Consider the following 20,240-nt stretch of genomic DNA (forward strand, 5'->3'; position numbering starts at 1 on the left):
GTCACTTTTAATGCTTCCAAACTGTTTGCTGCAATTATAAATCAGCCATGTCTTGAGGTAGTTCATTTACCTTTGATGTGTGATTTTATTGGACAGGAATCGCAGGATTGAATTTTCTAATCCCCCAAAACAAGAAAAAATAAAGTAGTGACTGCAGGTTGAAGGAAAGTAGTAATGTAAAAGCACCGATACAGCACTAAAAATGTACTCAAGGGAAAGTAAAAGTACACATTTTTAAAACTACTTAGTAAATTACAATTCCTAAGAAAAACTACTCAATTAATTTGAGTATTTGTAATTAGTTACTACCACTGAGCACATGTAAACTATTGAACAAGTGTTTAGTCCACCTTTATGCATCAGGTCATAGCACTCAGCTCTTACTGTGATAATTCTAGATGAAAAGACAGCAATAAACTCATCTGTTGATGCAGGGGTTGATATTGATTTCTGCCCGTGTTTTCATACATATTAAGCCCATACAATTCTAAATACATCTCTGTAGGTCCCTTTTGTCAAATATAATTATAATTTAGACTATATTTTATTCTCAACACATAACTCTTACATCAGTTGCCGACAGATTGCTCACTCGCTCCTAACATAAACCTCTTTATGTTCAACCATTCAGTTGAAACAATAGCCATTTAACAGGACATCTTAGCTTGTTCAAAATTTTTTTTTTGAAAATTGAAGTATTATTTGGCATGTTTATTTCAGAGTACATCACACTGTTTAAGCATCAGAGATAAGAGTAAGAGCAGAGCTCATTAATATTCACAAACCTATCAAATAAGGTAAAAACTGAGCTCTCTTTCTAGGTCCAATCTCTAGGGATATAAATGGTCTTGTAAAACTGTTTCTGGAGATTTATGCCACTTAAGCAATATTCCTTCTGAACAGATATAAACATTATGCAGTCTATGGCATTCTAATGAACGCAATGTAAGCATACTAGTTTTATATTAAATACATGCAACTCCAGCTAGGTAAATGCAGGACTAGCTTAACATTTATTTTCAGTTTTTAAATAAAGCCTCCAATTGCAACAGTAAACACATATATTGACATGTCCAAGTATTTTGTTATGCTGGTTGAAAATCTCAAAAGCACTCTTTAGGTTGAGTGGTCTGAATGTATTTATGTAGTCTGTGGAAGACGTAGGACCAAAAAAATTCCAATCAAAATGTCACCCCAAACATTACAGTAGGCTGGTCTTTCATCCTGGATGTCAACATATGGATTTACAAAGCTCTGTGCACCCTGTTTCTGCAGACAGGATAAATCATCAGTGCGTTTCCACTATGCAGACTGACTTATTTTTGTGATATATTATGTTTTTTGGACTGTATTGCTTTCTCACTGGTAAATGAGACATGAGGTAATCTCACTCTCTCGTCTTGTCACTTGAGCCTCAGGTCTGCCTGTGTGTGTGTTGTGTTCATGTGTTTTGAGCATGGCTTTGGTCAGTTATTATCCAGGGAGAGCAGGATCTTTGTGTTTTAAAGCTTGCTTGCAATTGCTAGCCTCTCTGAAACGGCCTACCCTACCCTTAAACAGCTCAACTGTTCACTGCATTTTTACTCACATTTAATAAATGTTTTAAATCTAACAATTCTGCATTAGTAACTTACACTCGCCGGCCACTTTATTAGGTACTCCTGTCCAACTGCTCGTTAACGCAATTTTCTAATCAGCCTATCACATGAGCGCAACTCAATGTATTTAGGCATGTAGACATGGTCAAGATCATCTGCTGCTGTTCAATCTGAGCATCAGAATAAGGGAGAAAAGTGATTTAAGGGATTTTGAACATGGCATGGATGATGGTGCCAGACAGGCTGGAGTGAGTATTTCAGAAACGGCTGATCTACTGCGATTTTCACACACAACCGTCTCTAGGGTTTACAGAGAATGGTCAGAGAAAAGAGAAAATATCCAGTGAGTGGCAGTTTTATGGGCGCAAATGCCTTGTTGATGCCAGAGGTCAGAGAAGAATGGCCAGATTGGTTCGAGCTGAAAGAAAGGCAACAGTAGCTGTATTTCACTCATTACCACAGAGGCATGCGGAAGAGCATCTCTAAATGCACAATACATGGCTCGAAATTGCGACCATTTTAATCACATATGCGCCAAAAATTTTATCTATGCGACGGCAAATTATATTTAGAAGCATTTGTGTGGGTGCATAAAATTGGTGTCGTGCGACCAGTTTTCACAGCAAAAATGTTTACGGATTTAGGAGGCATTCACACATTATGCACCTTAAAAACACCAAACTAACCTCAGGAATGGTTTAAAACAGTTGACATGTCAACTTGCTACAGTAAACAAAGACCACAATGCTTGTCCCGCCTTCAAGCGCTTCTTATTGGCCCACTGCGCTAAAACAGAACATGAATGGATTGGTAAATATCAGCTGTCTATCACTCAGTTTCGATGACAGAGAGAATAGAAACAACACAGGCAGATTTAGTTTTAGAAATCACCTAAAGTTACAGATAATGGCAGATCTGATTATTGATCATATAATGAATGTCAATCCAGCATTTACACTTTTCGAAGAGTGGATAAAAGACTTCCAGTGGTTAAAGTCCGCTATGAATATGACTAAAGCATTCACCGTAAAGCCGGTAGAACGGAGTTTTCAGGTAACCGTGTTTTCCACTGAATCTACACATTTTAAGCACAAGATGTTCTAGTGAAGTTTCATAAACTAATTTCGAGAGGGGCACGTGATATGATTGAGCACTGCTGGCCACTCATCCGTAATCAGTAATAATCCAATCAGAGTGATCCTAGCTTAATATAAATGGATCACTTTCTCCTTATTGCTCTTGATTTTCTCCTTATTGCTCTTGATCCTGATTGATCTTCATTTTGGAAGAATCCCCCCTTCCACCCCATCTCCTCCTTTTTCTCCCCTTTCTAAAGGGGGAGCTATCGAGACCTACCTGATCTCGGATCCCCTGATATGCTTATTGACCGGGCGGGAGCCCTGGGCTCAAATTTTTCCGAGCTCAGGGTTCTCTCCCGGGACAGCATGCCAAACCTGCTTTAAATGCCAAGCATATCTAAGTGGGAACTCTTGAAACGTTGTTTAATCCTTCATTTAATAGTCACAATGCTGTTAGTCGTGGGATTGACACCGTGTTCACCATCGCTAAAGAGCATGCATTCACCGAGGTTAAACTAATATTGCAGCTCGTGAAAAGACTGTTATTGATATTAAGATGACGTATGCAAAAAATAAGTTATATGTCAAAATCATCTGTGCAATATCAGCCACCACCCGTGAGAACAGCAGTTATTATTTTTCATTCAGTTCATCTCTTTCACGTCAAGCAGTGCGTGCAAGGCCCGTGGGCGCATGCAGATTTTTGCTTATTTGTTAGTTTTGATTACAGTTGATTTCAAATGCAATAAATTTGTTAATACAAAACGTGTAATAACGGTGCTCATAATTTTCGGTGGGTGCGACTAAATTTTGTCTGGTGCGCGTATATTTTTGAAGTTAGGAGCACCGGTGCTACCAAGAAAAAAGGTTAACTTCGAGCCCTGCAACACGTCCAACCTTGAGGCGGATGGGCTAAAGCAGCAGAAGACCACACTGGGTGCCAGTCCTGTCAGCTAAGAACAGGAAATGTAGTGGAAAGGGGGATTCGCATCATAGATGTGCAGCCAACAAATCTGCAGCAGCTGCGTGATGCTATCATGTCAGCATGGACTAAAATCTCCGAGTAATTTTACAGTACCTTGTTGAATCTATGCCATGAATGATCTGAAGGCAAACTGGGGTACAGTAAGGTGTACCTAATAAAGTGGCCAGTGAGTGTATATTTTCATCAGTTGTGGGCAGTCAAGGTGAGAAGAGAAGCTTGAGATTTGCTCTGAACTGATCATTTGAATCAGTTGTTAATTGCAGACTCACTCTCGATTCTATAGATTGTTAACTGCAGACTTTCTGAACAGATCATTTGAGTGAGTTGTTGAATCTGGAACAGATAAAATCAGGCCGGTCCATTTCATTAATTATTTTGTAATATTGCATTGAAAAACACTTGTAGCCCATACATACACCTGTCCCTAGGTGCTCCTTTCAAAGAAATCAAGAAAATGGACAAGGTAGTCTTAGCCCCAGTTTGTTGATGTGAGACAAATTTGGAAAATCCAAAACATATTTTTTTCAGTCCTGTGCTAAGATCTGTAGTCTTTGATTTCAGGTGTGACATGTTCACCGACAGCCCTTTAATGGCCGTTGCAATCAAAAACCTCCTCCAATTAAATCCTGTCAGGGTTAGATATGTTTAGTTGGACTATCATCGACTTTCATTTTGCTTCGATTGATGACGTAAAACTCCAGATGGGTCTTCTTGCATGCATTCGATTTTGATGCGTTTTGATTGTCATGCAGCCTGACATTGTGACAGCTGAGATCTTAAGGTGTGACATTCGTACAGCCTGACAAGCTACAATATTAAAGGCCGATAAAAAAAAATCCAACAATGCGTGTCTGGAATAAGACACCAAGTGTAAATGGGAGTTTGTCTTCCTTTGTCATCTAAATTTGATATCAGGTGCAGGGTTGTATTGCGATCATGAAAGTTTTGCTACTTGAAACAAACACATTGCTTATGTGTAATCTTATTAAGTAAAACATCATCTTATTTTAGAGGCTAACATTAAATGATATTAAATACATGACCAGAGCATCATTTGGGGTCTGTCTGTATTCATGACTGCCTGTCTGTCTTATTTTTGGAGATGGCCGCCTCATAATTCTCTATGCAGGAAAACCCTGCAGGTGTAAACAGGACATTGGGCTCTCTAAATTAAAGTACTGGCTGCATTTTAGCTAATTCTGGTCTGTGAATATTCTCATATGATAACTTATTTCTGTCTGTTTACCTTTTGTAGTGGATTGTAAGTTTTGTTATGTATAACAGGTTCCACGACATTTCTGTGTAATTAATTATCTAAGCAGGGACACGTAAGTGACACTCAGGGGAGGATGACAGAAGCTTTTAAACAAATCCCTGCGCTTCTCGACTTGGCTCTCCGTCACCTTCAACTCTCACGGACTGCATCTGTGCACTTTCCTAAATGCCAGAGTTTGTGTCTTTCTGGCATTTCATAACCACACTGCTTCCAGATCCCTGGCAGACACACATACGGTGATTTGCTGTGACCAAATGACCGGAAGTCATTCATTTTCAGTGAAAGTTGGCGATTTATGGTGACATGATCGACAGCGACTGTTGGTGATGCAATATGAATTCCAAAGTCCCTATTAAGGCGAGTTAGTTCACTCGGCAGCCGGTTTGGCAACACCGCTGGTGCCAGGCTGTTTTTTTTAGGCAAGTGCAGCTTCTCTTTTTGGAAGTATATTTCCTCCCATAAGGGAAATATCAGACATTGGTAAAAAAATAATTGGAATAATCATAAATGAGAAGTTAATGTTGACAAAATAAACATAAAATGTCAAAATTATAAAGTCGAGTCAAACTATATTTATACAGAACTTTAGGGCTGTACAGAAAATATACAACAAAATAAGCATACTATTATATAAAATATAAGATAAATAAAAGATAAAATATTGTTAAAGTAGCTAAAAAGGAATATAGATTAAAATAACCAGTTTTTAAAGTAGGAGTTTTAAGAGCTGATTTAAATGAGAACTTGGAAGAGGCCTGTCTTTTTAAATTCCTTAATTTTAAGATGTGTGTGTGTGTGTGTGTGTGTGTGTGTGTGTGTGTGTGTGTGTGTGTGTGTGTGTGTGTGTGTGTGTGTGTGTGTGTGTGTGTGTGTGTGTGTGTGTGTGTGTGTGTGTGTGTGTTTGCGTTTTAATAACTCATTTCTAATAACTGATTTATTTTATCTTTGCCATATGACAGTAAATAATATTTGACTAGATATTTTTCAAGACACTTCTATACAGCTTAAAGTGACATTTAAAGGCTTAACTTGGTTAATTAGGTTAACTAAGCAGGTTATGGTAATTAGGCAAGTTATTGTATAATGATGGTTTGTTCTGTAAACTATCAAAAAAATTACCTTAAAGGGGCTAATAATTTTGACCTTCAAATAATTAAAAAAAAAAAATTTAAACTGCTTTTATTCTAGCCGAAATAATACAAATAAGACTTTCCTCAGAGGAAAAAATGTTATCAGACATACTGTAAAAATGTCCTTGCTCTGTTAAACATAATTTGGGAAATATTTAAAAAAGAAATACAAATTCAAAGGGGCTAATAATTCTGACTTCAGCTGTATATACGCACATAGAACAAGAACAAACATTGACTCGTACTGTAGACATACAGTAGCCAAAAATTTTTTGATCTAGTCCTTAAAATCTGAGTCTCTCCATCTGAATAACATATATCATATTAGAAAACCAGTTCTGGAATGAGGGGGGGTAAAGGTGATTTCCAATTATTAAGCACTAGTCTTTTAGCCTCCACCATGCCTTGCATTAAAGAGTCTTGCATTGTTTGAGGGAGAGATGTGTTTTGTGAGAAACCAAAGATGGCCACTTCGGCATCTGGTGGAAAAGATCTGCTGTAAGCTTTGGTCCACCAGTCAAATATGTTTGTTGGAAGAGGCCTGTCTAATGGGAGGCGGCAAATCATTCCAAAGTCTAGGACGTACCACAGAGAAAGCACGATCCCCTCTAAGCTTATACGCTTTGTTTTTGGCACAATCAAGAGGCGCTGATCAGCTGACCTGAGAGAATGAGAGGGCTTATAGGGGTGTATCAGCTCAGAGATATAAGGTGAGGCAAGACCATTGAGGGATTTAAAAACAAATCAATCTTAAACTGTATTCTAAAATTCACTGTCAACCAATGAACAGAAGGTAACACAGGGGAAATGTGGTCATATTTGTGAGTACCAGTTAACAGGTGTGAACCATTTGCAAACAGGCAAGATCCGCTACTCCACACACACAGTGCATTACATTAATCTAACCGAGTGGTCACTAAAGCATGGATTACTGTCTCCAACTGTTGTTTTGGTATATATTGCTTTATTTTTTGCTAGCTGTCTTAATTTAAAAACACTAGATTTAACTATTATTTAGCAGATTTAACCATTTTACTGCTCCAATCTGATTATCAGTTTAAAAGTAAACTGAGATAAACAAATAATATAGTTATATCATAAAATGTCAAAAAGGAGATTAAATTTGACAAAATGACAAGATTTTGAGAGCCATAATAATGAATTATAAGCAAATTTAAAAAATGAAGATAAAGGTTTATATATATATATATATATATATATATATATATATATATATATATATATATATATATACTTTTTTTTTTTTTTTTGCAGAATCTCAAAATATACTGATAAGTTATCTCCTTGATAAGTCATAATACTTTTGACCTAAAATGTTGAAACAAAACTGTGCCAAAAACATGCAGCGCAGTCTGATGCAAACCCTTTTGCTTTTGAACCTCACTGCTATTTTTAAGCAAATTTGTAACATATACTATATAGTATATATTATATCTATTACAAATTTAATACTATATAATATATAGTATATATTATAATATAATAAATTATATATATAAATTATATATAATTTATAAAATAGATACTTCCTTCAAATCTGCACAAAAAGTTACACTTTTTATGTAGTTTATAGTTTCATATTGGTCTTTTTCATCTATATACATTACACTGTTTTTTTTTTTTTTTTTGTGGTAAACCAAAAAAATAAACATGTATTATTATATCTAACAAAAAGTATTTAGCTATTTTAACGCTTGTGAATCCTTATTATCATTTTTTAGCTTTTCTAGTGCTTTTGTCTTTGTTAATGCAATATTTTTTTTTAATTGAAATTAAAATATTTTGCTTTCATTTCCTTACAGAAATCTGTTTTACAGTAGCTTCAAAAACTAGTTACACTAGTTACAAGGACAAAAAAGGACTTAATGCTGCAATATTTCATCCCAGTGCCATTTAAGAAATATTTTTGGATGAATAAATGCATAACAAAGTCACGATTTCAGAGTTTGTGTACTGTCAATTTTCTGTACATTTGTAATTTGTGCGGGACTAAAAATGATAATACATCATAATACATCCAACACTATATACAGTTGAAGTCAGAATTATTAGCCCCCCTAAATTATTAGCCCCTGTGTTTATTTTTCCCCTAATTTCTGTTTAATGGAGAGATGCTTTCAGCACATTTCTAAACATAATAGTTTTAATAACTTATTTTTAATAACTGATTTATTTTATCTTTGCCATGATGACAGTAAATAATATTTGACTAGATATTTTTCAAGGCACTTCTATACTTCTGACCTTAATATGGTTTTAACAAAATTTAAAAACTACTTTTATTCTAGCCAAAATAAAACAAAATAAGACTTTGTACAGAAGAAAAAATATTGTCAGACATACTATGAAATTTCCTTGTTCTGTTAAACATCATTTAGGAAATATTTAAAAAAAGAAAATCTAATTAAAAGCAGGGCTAATAATTCTGCCTTCAACTGTATATATCTAGACAAACCAATTACGACCAGTTTTAAATCAGGATAAATGGTTAAAATGAATTTTAATTAATTAAATAAAAAACTCATTTTTACTGAGGTAATTTTTGTTTTAAATTTACAGAATTTCAAACTATAATAAATACTAATAAGTTATCTCCCTAATAAGTCCTAATATTTTTGACCTAAAATGTTGAAACAGACAAAAGACAAAACAGAATTTGATACAATCTCTAAATCATTACAAAAAAGTTAAAAACTTTGCTGCATAATTGTAATGTGTGGAAAAATATCATGTAAACAAATGTCTGTATTTCAGACATCAGAAAATGTGCCATGCAGCACAGTTTGATTGAAACCCTTTTGCTCTTGAACCTCTGTGCAGGTGTATAGTGAGCTATAAAATGTGACACAATAAATGACATAATATATATTATATAAGTAATCCAAATTTGCATCCAAAAAAATCCCTTGACAAATTGGTAATTCCATTAAGCCACAGCACATGTTGAATCTACAGGGCTGACTAGGCTGTCCAAGCCCTCGTGTGTTTTCCTCCAACTGAATATGCAGAAACCTGGCTCAGGTGGTCAATTTAAAGATGAATGGCTCAGAGATGCCGCAAGGAATGCACCGGAAATGGGATAGGGCATGAATTCCAAACAAGCTCGCTGGAGATTGGCGGCGCTGTATAATACCTTTCTCTTTTTTATCAAACTAATAAATTACAGCCCATCTCTCTGATAACTAGGAAGAGAAAGTGCTCGATTTAGACCCCAGATGTGACCCAGGGTTACCTGGCAACTGGACAAACTCAGAAAAAAATAAAACATTGTGAAATCATTGGCTGGTTAAGGGGAAAAAAGAAACAGAGTGGGAGAAAGAAGAGTAAGTACACAAAAATGACCTTTCTTTTTCGTGATAACCTGACATTTCTGTACATCAGTTGAGGCAGATTTAAATGTGCGTGTTGGAACATGTGACATATTGTCCTAACAATAGTGTTGTTTATGCCGTTAAATGCCTGTAAATCAGTCATCCCATGATATAAGCATGTGCAATTGTGTCTTTATTATAACTCTTTTTGTCTTCCCCATGCTTCTCTTCTTTGAAAAGGGATTATAGTATTTAGTGCTGTTCATATTCACTGGTGCATGTTTAGTTATGCTGGAAATTGCAGCTCCTTTGTTAGGCACACATGTTGCCTGAAGCCTCTGAGGATAGAAAAGCTCTCCAAAGATGTGTGCTGGAGTTTACTGCTTTTTTAAAAAAAAATTGTCATATATATATATATATATATATATATATATATATATATATATATATATATATATATATATATATATATATATATATATATATACAATTTATAAAGTTACACTACCTTGGAAAAGTTAATCATGTAGTTTATAGCTTCATATTGGGTTTTTTCATCTACACTTACCGGCCACTTTATTAGGTACACATATCCAACTGCTCCTTAACGCAAATTTCTAATCAGCCAATCACATGGCAGCAAATCAATGCATTTAGGCATGTAGACATGGTCAAAGCGATCTTCTGCGGTTCAAACCGGGCCTCAGAATGGTGTAGAAAAGTGATTTAAGTGACTTTGAACTTTGTTAGTGCCAGACGCTGGTCTGATTATTTCAGAAATTACTGATATACCGGGGTTTTCACGCACAACCATCTCTAGGGTTTACAGAGAATGGTCTGAAAAATAGAAAATATCCAGTAAGTGGCAGTTCTGCGGGCACAAATGCCTTGTTGATGCCAGAGGTCAGAGGAGAAGGGCCAGACTGGCTCGAGCTGATAGAAAGGCAACAGTAACTCAATTAACCACTCGTTACAACTGAGGTATGCAGACAAGCATCTCTGAATGCACAACACATTCAACCTTGAGGCAGATGGGCTATAGCAGCAGAAACCACACCGGGTGCCACTCCTGTCAGCTAAGAACATGGAAACTGAGGCTCCAATTCGCACAGGCTTACCAAAATTGGACAATAAAGGATTGTAAAAACGTTGCCTGGTCTGATGAGTTGTAATAATGGTTCAGGCTGGTGGCGGTTGTGTAATGGTGTGGGTGATATATCTTAGTACATTTTGGGCCCATTAGTACCAAATGAGGATCGTGTTAATGCCACAGCCTATTATTGCTGAACATGTCCATCCCTTTAAGACCACAGTGTACCCATCTTCTGACAGCTATTTCCAGCAGGATAACCACCATGTATTTAAGCATGAATCATCTCAGACTGTTTTTTTGAACATGACAATGAGTTCACTGTACTCAAATGGCCTCCACAGACTCCAGATCCCAATCCATTAGAGCACCTTTGGGATGTGGTGGAACGGGAGATTCGCTTCATAGATGTGTAGCCAACAAATCTGCAGCAATTGCATGATGGTATTATGTCAATATGGACTAAAACCTCTGTGAAATATTTCCAGTACCTTGTTGAATCTTTGCCATGAGTGATTAAGGCAGTTCTGAAGGCAAACGGGGGTCCCACTCAGTACTAGTAAGGTGTACCTAATAAAGTGGCCGATGAGTGTATATACTATAGCACTGTTTTTGGCATGGTAAACAAAAATAAACAGACATATAATTACATCTAGTTAAGGATTTTATTATTTTAACAATCCTGCATCCTTACTGACATTTTAAGCCTATCTAATGCTTTTGTCTTTGCTGATGCAAATTTTTTATTAGAATTAAAATATTTCGCCCTCATTTTCTTACAGAAATCTGTTTTACAGTTAGGGGAAAAAAAAGAAATAAATGATTAAATGCATACCAAATCCAAGTACATTTTAAAGTGTGTTGAGAATTTTGTACACTTGTAATTTGACACTTGACTAAAAATGATAATATGTAAAATGTTAATGTTTTTTCACAATGTTTTATCCAACACTGACTATGTTTACATGGACATCAGTGATCGAATTACTTGCCTTAATCTGAATAAGACAATAATATGATTACAGTGTTTACATGAGTTGCTTTTATAATGTTTCTTTCATGATCCCATTTTACATGTCATAGCACATAATTTGATTAACGTCATTGTGTCACTGCGCTATCCACATTTCCTCCAGAGATGTATGTAATTTTGGGTGTTTTATTATTAATTTGTTGACTTTAACTGCAGTTTGGCACTTTCACTTTCATTCAGGGACATTTCATGCTTGCCCCTCTGTGACAAACGAGATATTGGATGCGAGTATGAACTGCTGGAAGTGCTGGAGTGTTGTTTTAATTTGATATTGCACGCTGTATGGGGGGAAAAAAACCTCTGCATTTCACAATGCAGGTGTCTGTGGTCCTTCAATGACTCAGTAGGTGCAGAGAAAAGTGTCAATCAGCCATGTGTGAATTTAAGGTGTCTGTACTGTACTTCAGTAATGTGACTAAAATCGGCATACTCCACATGTCTTAATTCGATTTCTGTTTAGTTGGATTATGACTTTAGTCAGATTAAGGTTATCAAAAATCACTGTTTACATGGTAGACTCTTAATCAGAGTATTGCTTTAATTGTTTTAAAATTTAATTATTGGTGTCCATGTAAACATATTCACTATACCCATCCCCCCATCTAGTAACCTACGGTGTTAACCTTTTTTCAGTTGCTGCAGTAATCCATTTAAATAATTTTTATTATTCAAAATGATAACGTCAATCTACTAACAGTTTTAAGCACATAAATAGGCATAAATGCAAGTGAGTGTGTTTTTCCAATTAACCAGCACTCATAATCTCAAGAGAGAGCCAATTAAGATTATAGACTTTGAGCAGTCATGTCCAGACATGTATCCCAGCCTGACTGGATCACAGACACACATACACAAAAAAAAAAAAAAAAAAAAAAAAACTCAGGCAGGCCCTGTTTTCATCTTTCATCTGGGAAATCCAGCATCTCAGACCCTGAGCGCCTGCAGGACACGACCCTCTCTTTCTTCCACTCGATCTGTCTCTCTTATTCAGACTCCTGAGGTACATCGCAGATTTCACTTTACATTCTGTGATGATCACCCAATTTACATGTTAGCCCTCTCCCTTAGGCATCATTACCACAGCAACCCGTCCCCTCAGAGACCAAGAGAAAACAAGACTCCTATATTTCCATCATAAATACACACAACACACACTCGCATTACGGCTCTTCCCTCGAGGGTGTGTAAACTACAGGGAAATCGGCGTGTAAAAGTAGGAAAAGAGACTCCAGGCCAGGGCAAACCCATCACGTGACTGCTGATCTATATTATATCGGAGGAAAGAAGCAGCACCCAATCAAATCACTCGAGTCATCTGTAGTACAAATAAAAACAAAAGCAAATAAATAAATAAACGAATAAATAAAGTGGACCTACAGTAAATTTGAGGTTGGGGGAGAGAGGGAAAATACGGGGGAAGGGCCTTCATCATAGGGATTGCCACTCTTCATTAGAGGGATGATTATGGTCGTAGAGGAAAGGCCCAAGGGAAATACTGTGATTTTTTTTTTTTTTTTTTTTTTTTTTGAGGTGAGAGGCAAATGAATTGAGAAAGAAAGAGGGATGGACATATGGATGAATGGATAGATAATTATGGGATAGATAGATAGATAGATAGATAGATAGATAGATAGATAGATAGATAGATAGATAGATAGATAGATAGATAGATAGATAGATAGATAGATAGATAGATAGATAGATAGATAGATCTTAAATAATGGAAACAAACACATGGATGGATGGATGGATGGATGGATGGATGGATGGATGGATGGATGGATGGATGGATGGATGGATGGATGGATGAATGGATGGATGGATGGATGGATGGATGGATGGATGGATGGATGGATGGATGGATAAAAAAGACTACAGACAGATGGATGGAAAGGTAGAAATAAAGGGGAAAAAAGAGTCAGAGAAAAGAAAGAAAAAATGGCAGATGAAAGAATGGAGACAAACAAAAATGGAGGAACGAATGGACAGAATAGAAAGGTCTACAAACAACAAAATTATAAAGAAGGCAGAGAAAATAGAGAAAGAATAAACAAAGGACAACTGAAAATGTATGGATGAAAAAGAAAGGACTATAAATGGATGGATGGATAGATACGAATAAAAAAGAAAACAGAAAGAACAAACTGACAAATAAATCCGATAATATAAAAGACAGAATAACAAAAGAGGATAGACAGATAAATGAAAATAATCAAAAAAGCATGGATGCATGAATAAGTTAAATGACAATAGATAGATAGATAGATAGATAGATAGATAGATAGATAGATAGATAGATAGATAGATAGATAGATAGATAGATAGATAGATAGATAGATAGATAGATAGATAGATAGATAGATAGATAGATAGATAGAAAAGAAGGAAAGGAAAAAGCAGATGAAAAAATGGAGGGATGAATGAACAGATGGAAGGAAAAGAAAGGACTGCAAACAGAACAAAAAAGAAGGCAGAGAAAGAATAAACAAAGGGGGATTGACAGGTGAAAGAACTGAGGTAAATTAAAATGGATGGATGAAAAAAGGACTACAGATAGATGGATGGATGGATGGATGGATAGATTTAAAGAAGAAAACAAAGTACTTACAAAAGGATCTGAGAAATGATTGACAGAAAGAAAGACAATAACGAAATAGTATAGACATGAAAGAAAATAAACAAACAAAAAGCATGGAAGAAAGAAAAAGTTGAAAGATAGATAGATAGATAGACAGACAGACAGACAGACAGACAGACAGACAGACAGACAGACAGACAGACAGACAGACAGACAGATAGATAGATAGATAGATAGATAGATAGATAGATAGATAGATAGATAGATAGATAGATAGATAGATAGATAGATAGATAGAAAGGAAGTGAGTCTGGCAGCTGCTCCTCCCGCTCTCCTCAGGCAAGACACCAGTTCCTCATATCCATGTGTCCACTTCACTCCCGTCATCCAGAAACACACGCGGCTGCACTGACATGACAGACACGAGACATGATGTGAAAACCAACAGAGTCTCCTGGACAAAGAAGATGAGGTCGAGTCCACATCAAACACTCTGCAGTAACACACTTATTGAGGCACAGGCACATCACTACAACTTTATGTATGTGCCCGTAACAATCTGTCACTTTGCCTTAACATTACATGGATCTGTCCTTGCATCGCCTTTCACTTGCGATCTGTCTGGTTTCTCACTATGACCACTGCCGTTGTTTTTTCATTCTGTTCACTATTTTGCAAGCCTGTTTTCTCTGTCCCTTTGCCTAGTCACCATGAACCACGTCCGATCGATAGGATGCAGTCATATTTCAAACTCACAGAAGAATATTACAGTCCACGCTGCTTGTAGATTGAATGTGAGTAGAGCGTGCAATCTTTCAACATATACAGCTCTGGAGAAAAAACCATTAAAAACCAGTGAGTAGAGTGTTTATTTGTTTTAATTTATGCTAATAATGTGTCTTCAAATTTAGAAACAACAAATGTGTACATACATTATAAAAAACAATTACCCAATATTTAAGTTTAGAAAACATCTACATGGTCAGGGTGGATGGATAGAAAGATAGGCATGAAAGACAGAAAGAAAAAAAGAAAGAACAAAATGACAAAAAGATATAGAAAGAAAGAAAGAAAGAAAGAAAGAAAGAAAGAAAGAAAGAAAGAAAGAAAGAAAGAAAGAAAGAAAGAAAGAAAGAAAGAGAAAGAAAGAAAAAGTAAGAAGGGGGATTGGAATGAAAGCATCTAAATTGGCATATAAACAAGAATGGATGGATGAATGAATGCATGGAAGGAAGGAAAAGAAAGGACTACAGTCACAGATGGATAGAAAGAAAGAAAGGAAGAAAGGAAGAAAGAAAGAGAACAGACGAACAAAAATGAACTAAAATTAATGAATAAAAAAGATAAGGGACTAGATGGACGGATAGATGGATGGATGGACACATGTAAGGAAGAAAAAAAGAACCACAGTCAGAAATACAGATAAAATAAAAAAAATAACAAACAAAAATAGCAGAATGAATGAAATAGATAAAGGACTAGATATATAGATAGATGGATGGACAGATAGAAAGAAAACATGAAATGCTTTATATTTTAAAAATTATTTATATTCATATTTTAAATGTTTTTAATGTACAAATATGGTATATAAATGAATAAAGTATATGGTAAAAATGTAATATTGTGAAACTTTGCAGTTCGAAAGAATCAATTTCTTTTTTTGTTTAATTAAAGCCATTTTAATGTTGTAGAAACATTCATTATTTCTAATTTGTGAAAACAGTTACTGGAACATTTAGTAATAAGATTGTTACATTTCAATTGCTTATAATCAGATTACAGTTACTTTTGGGAAATTACATTCGTCTATTACATTTGTTAAACTTCATAACTGTGCCTGAGGATTTAAAATAGTTACAATAATAAAACTTTACACACTAATGGTCACATAAAATTTGTAATATACAGTATCTTAATAATCCCATTCAAATAAAAATGTACAATATACTGTATATATGGTGATATACAGTTGAAGTCAGAATTATTAGGCCCCCTTTGAATTTTTTATATATATAAACTGTATATGACTTAAACTGACTTAAACTGTATATTGTTTTTTCTCTTTAGTAAATGAGTTAAGAAGTCTTGAAAAAGGAATAAAAAAAAGTCAGGATGCACTCACTAAGATTTTTAGATTGTTCTCAAAAACAATTTTTTTTTTATTTTGTTATTGTTGAGTTGTGTAAAGAAGTAGAATTGGCTTTTTTTGGAATCCGAACAGAAGAAAAGATGTGCAGGTTGGTGTCTAGAGCCTTATGTTTTCACTGAAGAAATCCATCATTTTTACCCTTTGCATAGGGTTGAAATGAGTGATCCTCAGTAAATCATCTCTTAATTAGGTCTTGATGGGCCATTAGAAATAGGCCCTCTAGTACTGTCTCTCTCCAACCATGCCAATGACAATGCAGTTCAACATCTTTCAGCTTCATTCCACACACTCTCTACTAATATTATATAATACAAATGTGGATAGTGGAAACACAAGCAGAATGTCGGACCTCAGCATATAAAAGTATGACACATTTTATCAGACACATTTTTTAAATGCTTTCGTCAATTTCCCATCATACCCTCCAGCAGCTTTGAAGCTAATAAATTATTCAATTGTATAATTAGCATTTAATAGAAAATAATTTGCATTTGCAAAGCCACCATAAGGGTTAGAAGTGAACTTTGTAGAAGTGATTCATGACTTTTTTGCATAAACAAGATTCATTCATGAAATCTAATACTGTCACGTATGCACAAAATCTTTCATTATGTTTCTTCAGCACTGTCCGTGGTGCTGAATCATTCACCTTTCATAACCTATAATAGCACTTAAACGCTTTCCTTTTGATCACACAGAGACTTTAAAGAAATAAAGTGCACAGAAATGAGGCGAAAATAACAAAGACAAAACAGAAAGCTTGTTAGAGGATAACAGATGGTCTTTAAATTCAACAAAGGACCCAAGGGAACAGATTCTGGGTCCAGATGACCCACACACCTTTATTGTACACGCAGTGGTGTGGGTATGTATACAAATACACAAATTTACAAAAGCAAAGCTGTATTTCTTGAAAAACAGAGATAATAGCTCTGTTCTCGTGTGCACACAAACAAACACACACACAAACACACACACGAAGCAGAATTAAATGAAAGTATTTGGGGGTTCCATTCTGTCACATTATAGCAGATGGTGTCCAGTTCAAGCCAGGCTGGTACAGTCCCTGGAGACGAAGTGGGAGGGAAAAAGAGAGAGACAGAGAAAAGCAAAAAGGGAAAAAGATGTTGGGTACTCTCTTAACTCCCTCTTTGTCTCAGTTATTTACACCTCAAAGATTGTTCTTGAGGGGAAAGGGCTGACCAATTCGTTCTTTCCGCCCAGAAGTGTAATACACACACACACAGAAATCACCCTGGGTTTAGAGGTGTTTTGGGGAGTATCATAGTGGTGCATTTGTGTGCAATCAGAGTTACATTTATGAGTTTTAAAATTGCAAACTTTTTTGTCTTTGATGTCATAATTGTGATTGTAAAACTCTGAGAAACTCAGATTGTTGAGGTAACTTCTGCTGTTTGTTTGATTTTTTTTTTCATTAAATCATTTACGCATTTTTATGTTACTTCAGGTCATTCTTTTTAAGCTTCTGCAAGAAGCAATAAGGTACCAAGCACATAATTTTGTCTCTAAAAGACATCTAAAAATAGTCCTCTTGGCTAAAATAAGGCTACATTTTGGCCAGTCAGTGAAAATCTAATAGACTAATCATAATCCAAAACTAGACTAGTCATGAAATAGACAGATTAGACAGACTTCACATGTGTAGTAATTCATTCATGTGTATTTGTTTGATTACTAGTCTAGTTTTGGACCATTGTTAGATGTTTATTAGATTATCTCTGACAGCCCAAATGTTTAGCCTTGTTTTAGCCAAGACGTCTATAGGTTGATGTCTGTTATACTCTTCTTTTAAACACAAAAAATACTTGCTGTTGTTTATTCTTGTCCTTTCAGCAAGAGGGTTTGCTTCTGATATCTAAATTAATAATAAACAAAACCTATTTTTTTACATATTCCTCTTTTAAGGCACACATGTCTTTCTAGATACTTAGATTAAGCCAATCCAGCCTGATCTCACAAGGAAACGCAAGTATTTTACGTTTTGTCAGTTTAGTGGCTAATTCGTATGAGTTCAATCGTGCGAAAATGTACGATTTTAAAAAGGATGCGTGACACCCAACCCCACCCCTAACCCCAACTGTCATTGGGTGATGAGTAAATCCTAATTTTAAGAATTAGATTGTACGAATTCATATGAATTAGCTACTTTATCAAAAAGTTACAAATTGCCGTGAGATTGCGATGGCCAATCAAACCATAAGAATTTTCGAAAACACATGTTAAATTTGCATGTGTTAAAAGAGCATTTACAACACGTGATGGGTGAAACATGATTTTGTGTTATAACATATGAGGCACCTTCCAAAACCACTAATTTCACAAAATTTTTTTTTTTTTTTGTAATTTTTGTTTTGGGCTAAACAAACCTTGTTGGAAAAATCATATGGGGAGAGTAAATGAGGACAGAATTAACAGAATTATAAATATGTATACCATCCACAATTAAATTGGTATTTATATAATATTCAATATGGTAATTGTCATCCTTTACTCTCTCCATTTTACAAGCATCTAAACAATCTTAGAGCTAAAAGTACAAAAGCTGTCACTGAGCTGGAGATGGGTGAAACATTTTTTGTGTTATATCATATGATTTACAATCCAAAACCACTCATTTCACTAGTGTTTTTGTAAGGTTTGTTTTAGGGTATACAGACTTTTTTGGAAAAGTCATATTAGGGACAGTAAATGATGACAATTATCAAAATTAGATTGAATTATTTATATAATATTCAATATTATAAAGATTAATTTACTCCAAATTGTACTTACCCATAATACTTGCATCTAGAATCTCAGAAATGTGCATTATAGGCAAGGCAAGTTTATTTATATAGTACATTTCAAACACAATGGTAATTCAAAGTGCTTTACATAAACAAGAATAAAAGAGACAAGTATAAGAAAATGAAAACAAAGAGTAAAAATGATTCAAAACAGATTCAAATGTGTTGAAACAGGTTTAAAAAAATAGAATCAAATCTATACAGATGTGTTTTTAGTCTTGATTTTGGGGTGCCTTCACATTTGTTCATTTTGGGTCCTTTTCACACCACACTGATTGCTTTTGTCCGAACCAGTTGAAAAGAACCAAAATGTAGCGACAAAATTCACATCACTGATTGGCTAGATGGTATTGAATGTATTTCCTAAACTGTTTTTCGATTGGTCAAAATTAACATGTGGGAAAATGCCAATCGAACTCCCGCAAGTAAACAAACCGGCAGACACAAAATTGAGCTTTTTCCTATGGAGGGACGACTCTGCTGGCTGATTGTATCCCTGGTCATAGTATACTATATAGTTTGTATACATCACCTTAAACAAACTGTACATATTCAGAATAAAGTACGGCTGCGGCTGGAAAACAATGTTTTAATGCATTGCAAACGGCGATTTTTGCGATTGGGTTTGTTTTTGTTCAGACCATGTTCTCACCACAAACGAACCGCTCCAGGGTTCGTTTGAAAGCCTATCGAGACCACCTCTTCAAGGAAGTCTCAGTGCGCTTTTTTGGTCCGCTTTTGCGGCTCACTCGAGTGCAATTGCTACATTCACACCTGCCCAAACGAACCGCACCAAGAGGGAAAACAAACTCTAGTGAGTTTCACCCGAACTAAATAAGGCAGGTGTGAAAACACCCTGAATGTACCTAATGTTGGAGCACATCTGATCATTTCTAGAAGCTATTAGTACTTAAATGGTTCATATTATAGATTAAAGGTACACATTAGTAGATTATTAGTATATATTTATTACCTAAAAAGTACTAAATGTACCTTTTGAAAGGGTACCACCACAGTGCAGCCTTGGTACTTCTATTCCTGAGCCTCTATTTACCCTATTCTCTGCCGATGAGCGGGCGCTGCCATTTGAATCTTTTTTTCTCTAGACTTCCGGTCTCATTCACTTCCATTCATTTTTTGACGTTAAAAACTGCTCGTTACGCTGCTTGATGTTGCAATT

General features: G+C 35.4%; 1 protein-coding gene across 5 annotated transcripts in view; it reads left to right on the forward strand.

Annotated features, from left to right (window-relative positions):
* The window catches only part of cnga4 (cyclic nucleotide gated channel subunit alpha 4), a 39,582-nt gene that overhangs the window by 18,004 nt on the left and 1,338 nt on the right, over window positions 1-20,240 (forward strand). The window contains exon 9 of one of the 5 annotated variants that reach the window (XM_073912886.1): window positions 7,892-8,030. The exons of the other annotated variants lie outside the window; for them this stretch is intronic. Within the exon in view, the coding sequence (XP_073768987.1) occupies window positions 7,892-7,909 (18 nt within the window). The 3' untranslated portion in view covers window positions 7,910-8,030. Of the gene's footprint in view, window positions 1-7,891; window positions 8,031-20,240 lie in introns of those variants that run through there. 5 annotated transcript variants of the gene reach the window in all.

This window comes from Danio rerio, chromosome 9 (assembly GCF_049306965.1).
Source record: "Danio rerio strain Tuebingen ecotype United States chromosome 9, GRCz12tu, whole genome shotgun sequence".
NCBI lineage: Eukaryota > Metazoa > Chordata > Actinopteri > Cypriniformes > Danionidae > Danio > Danio rerio.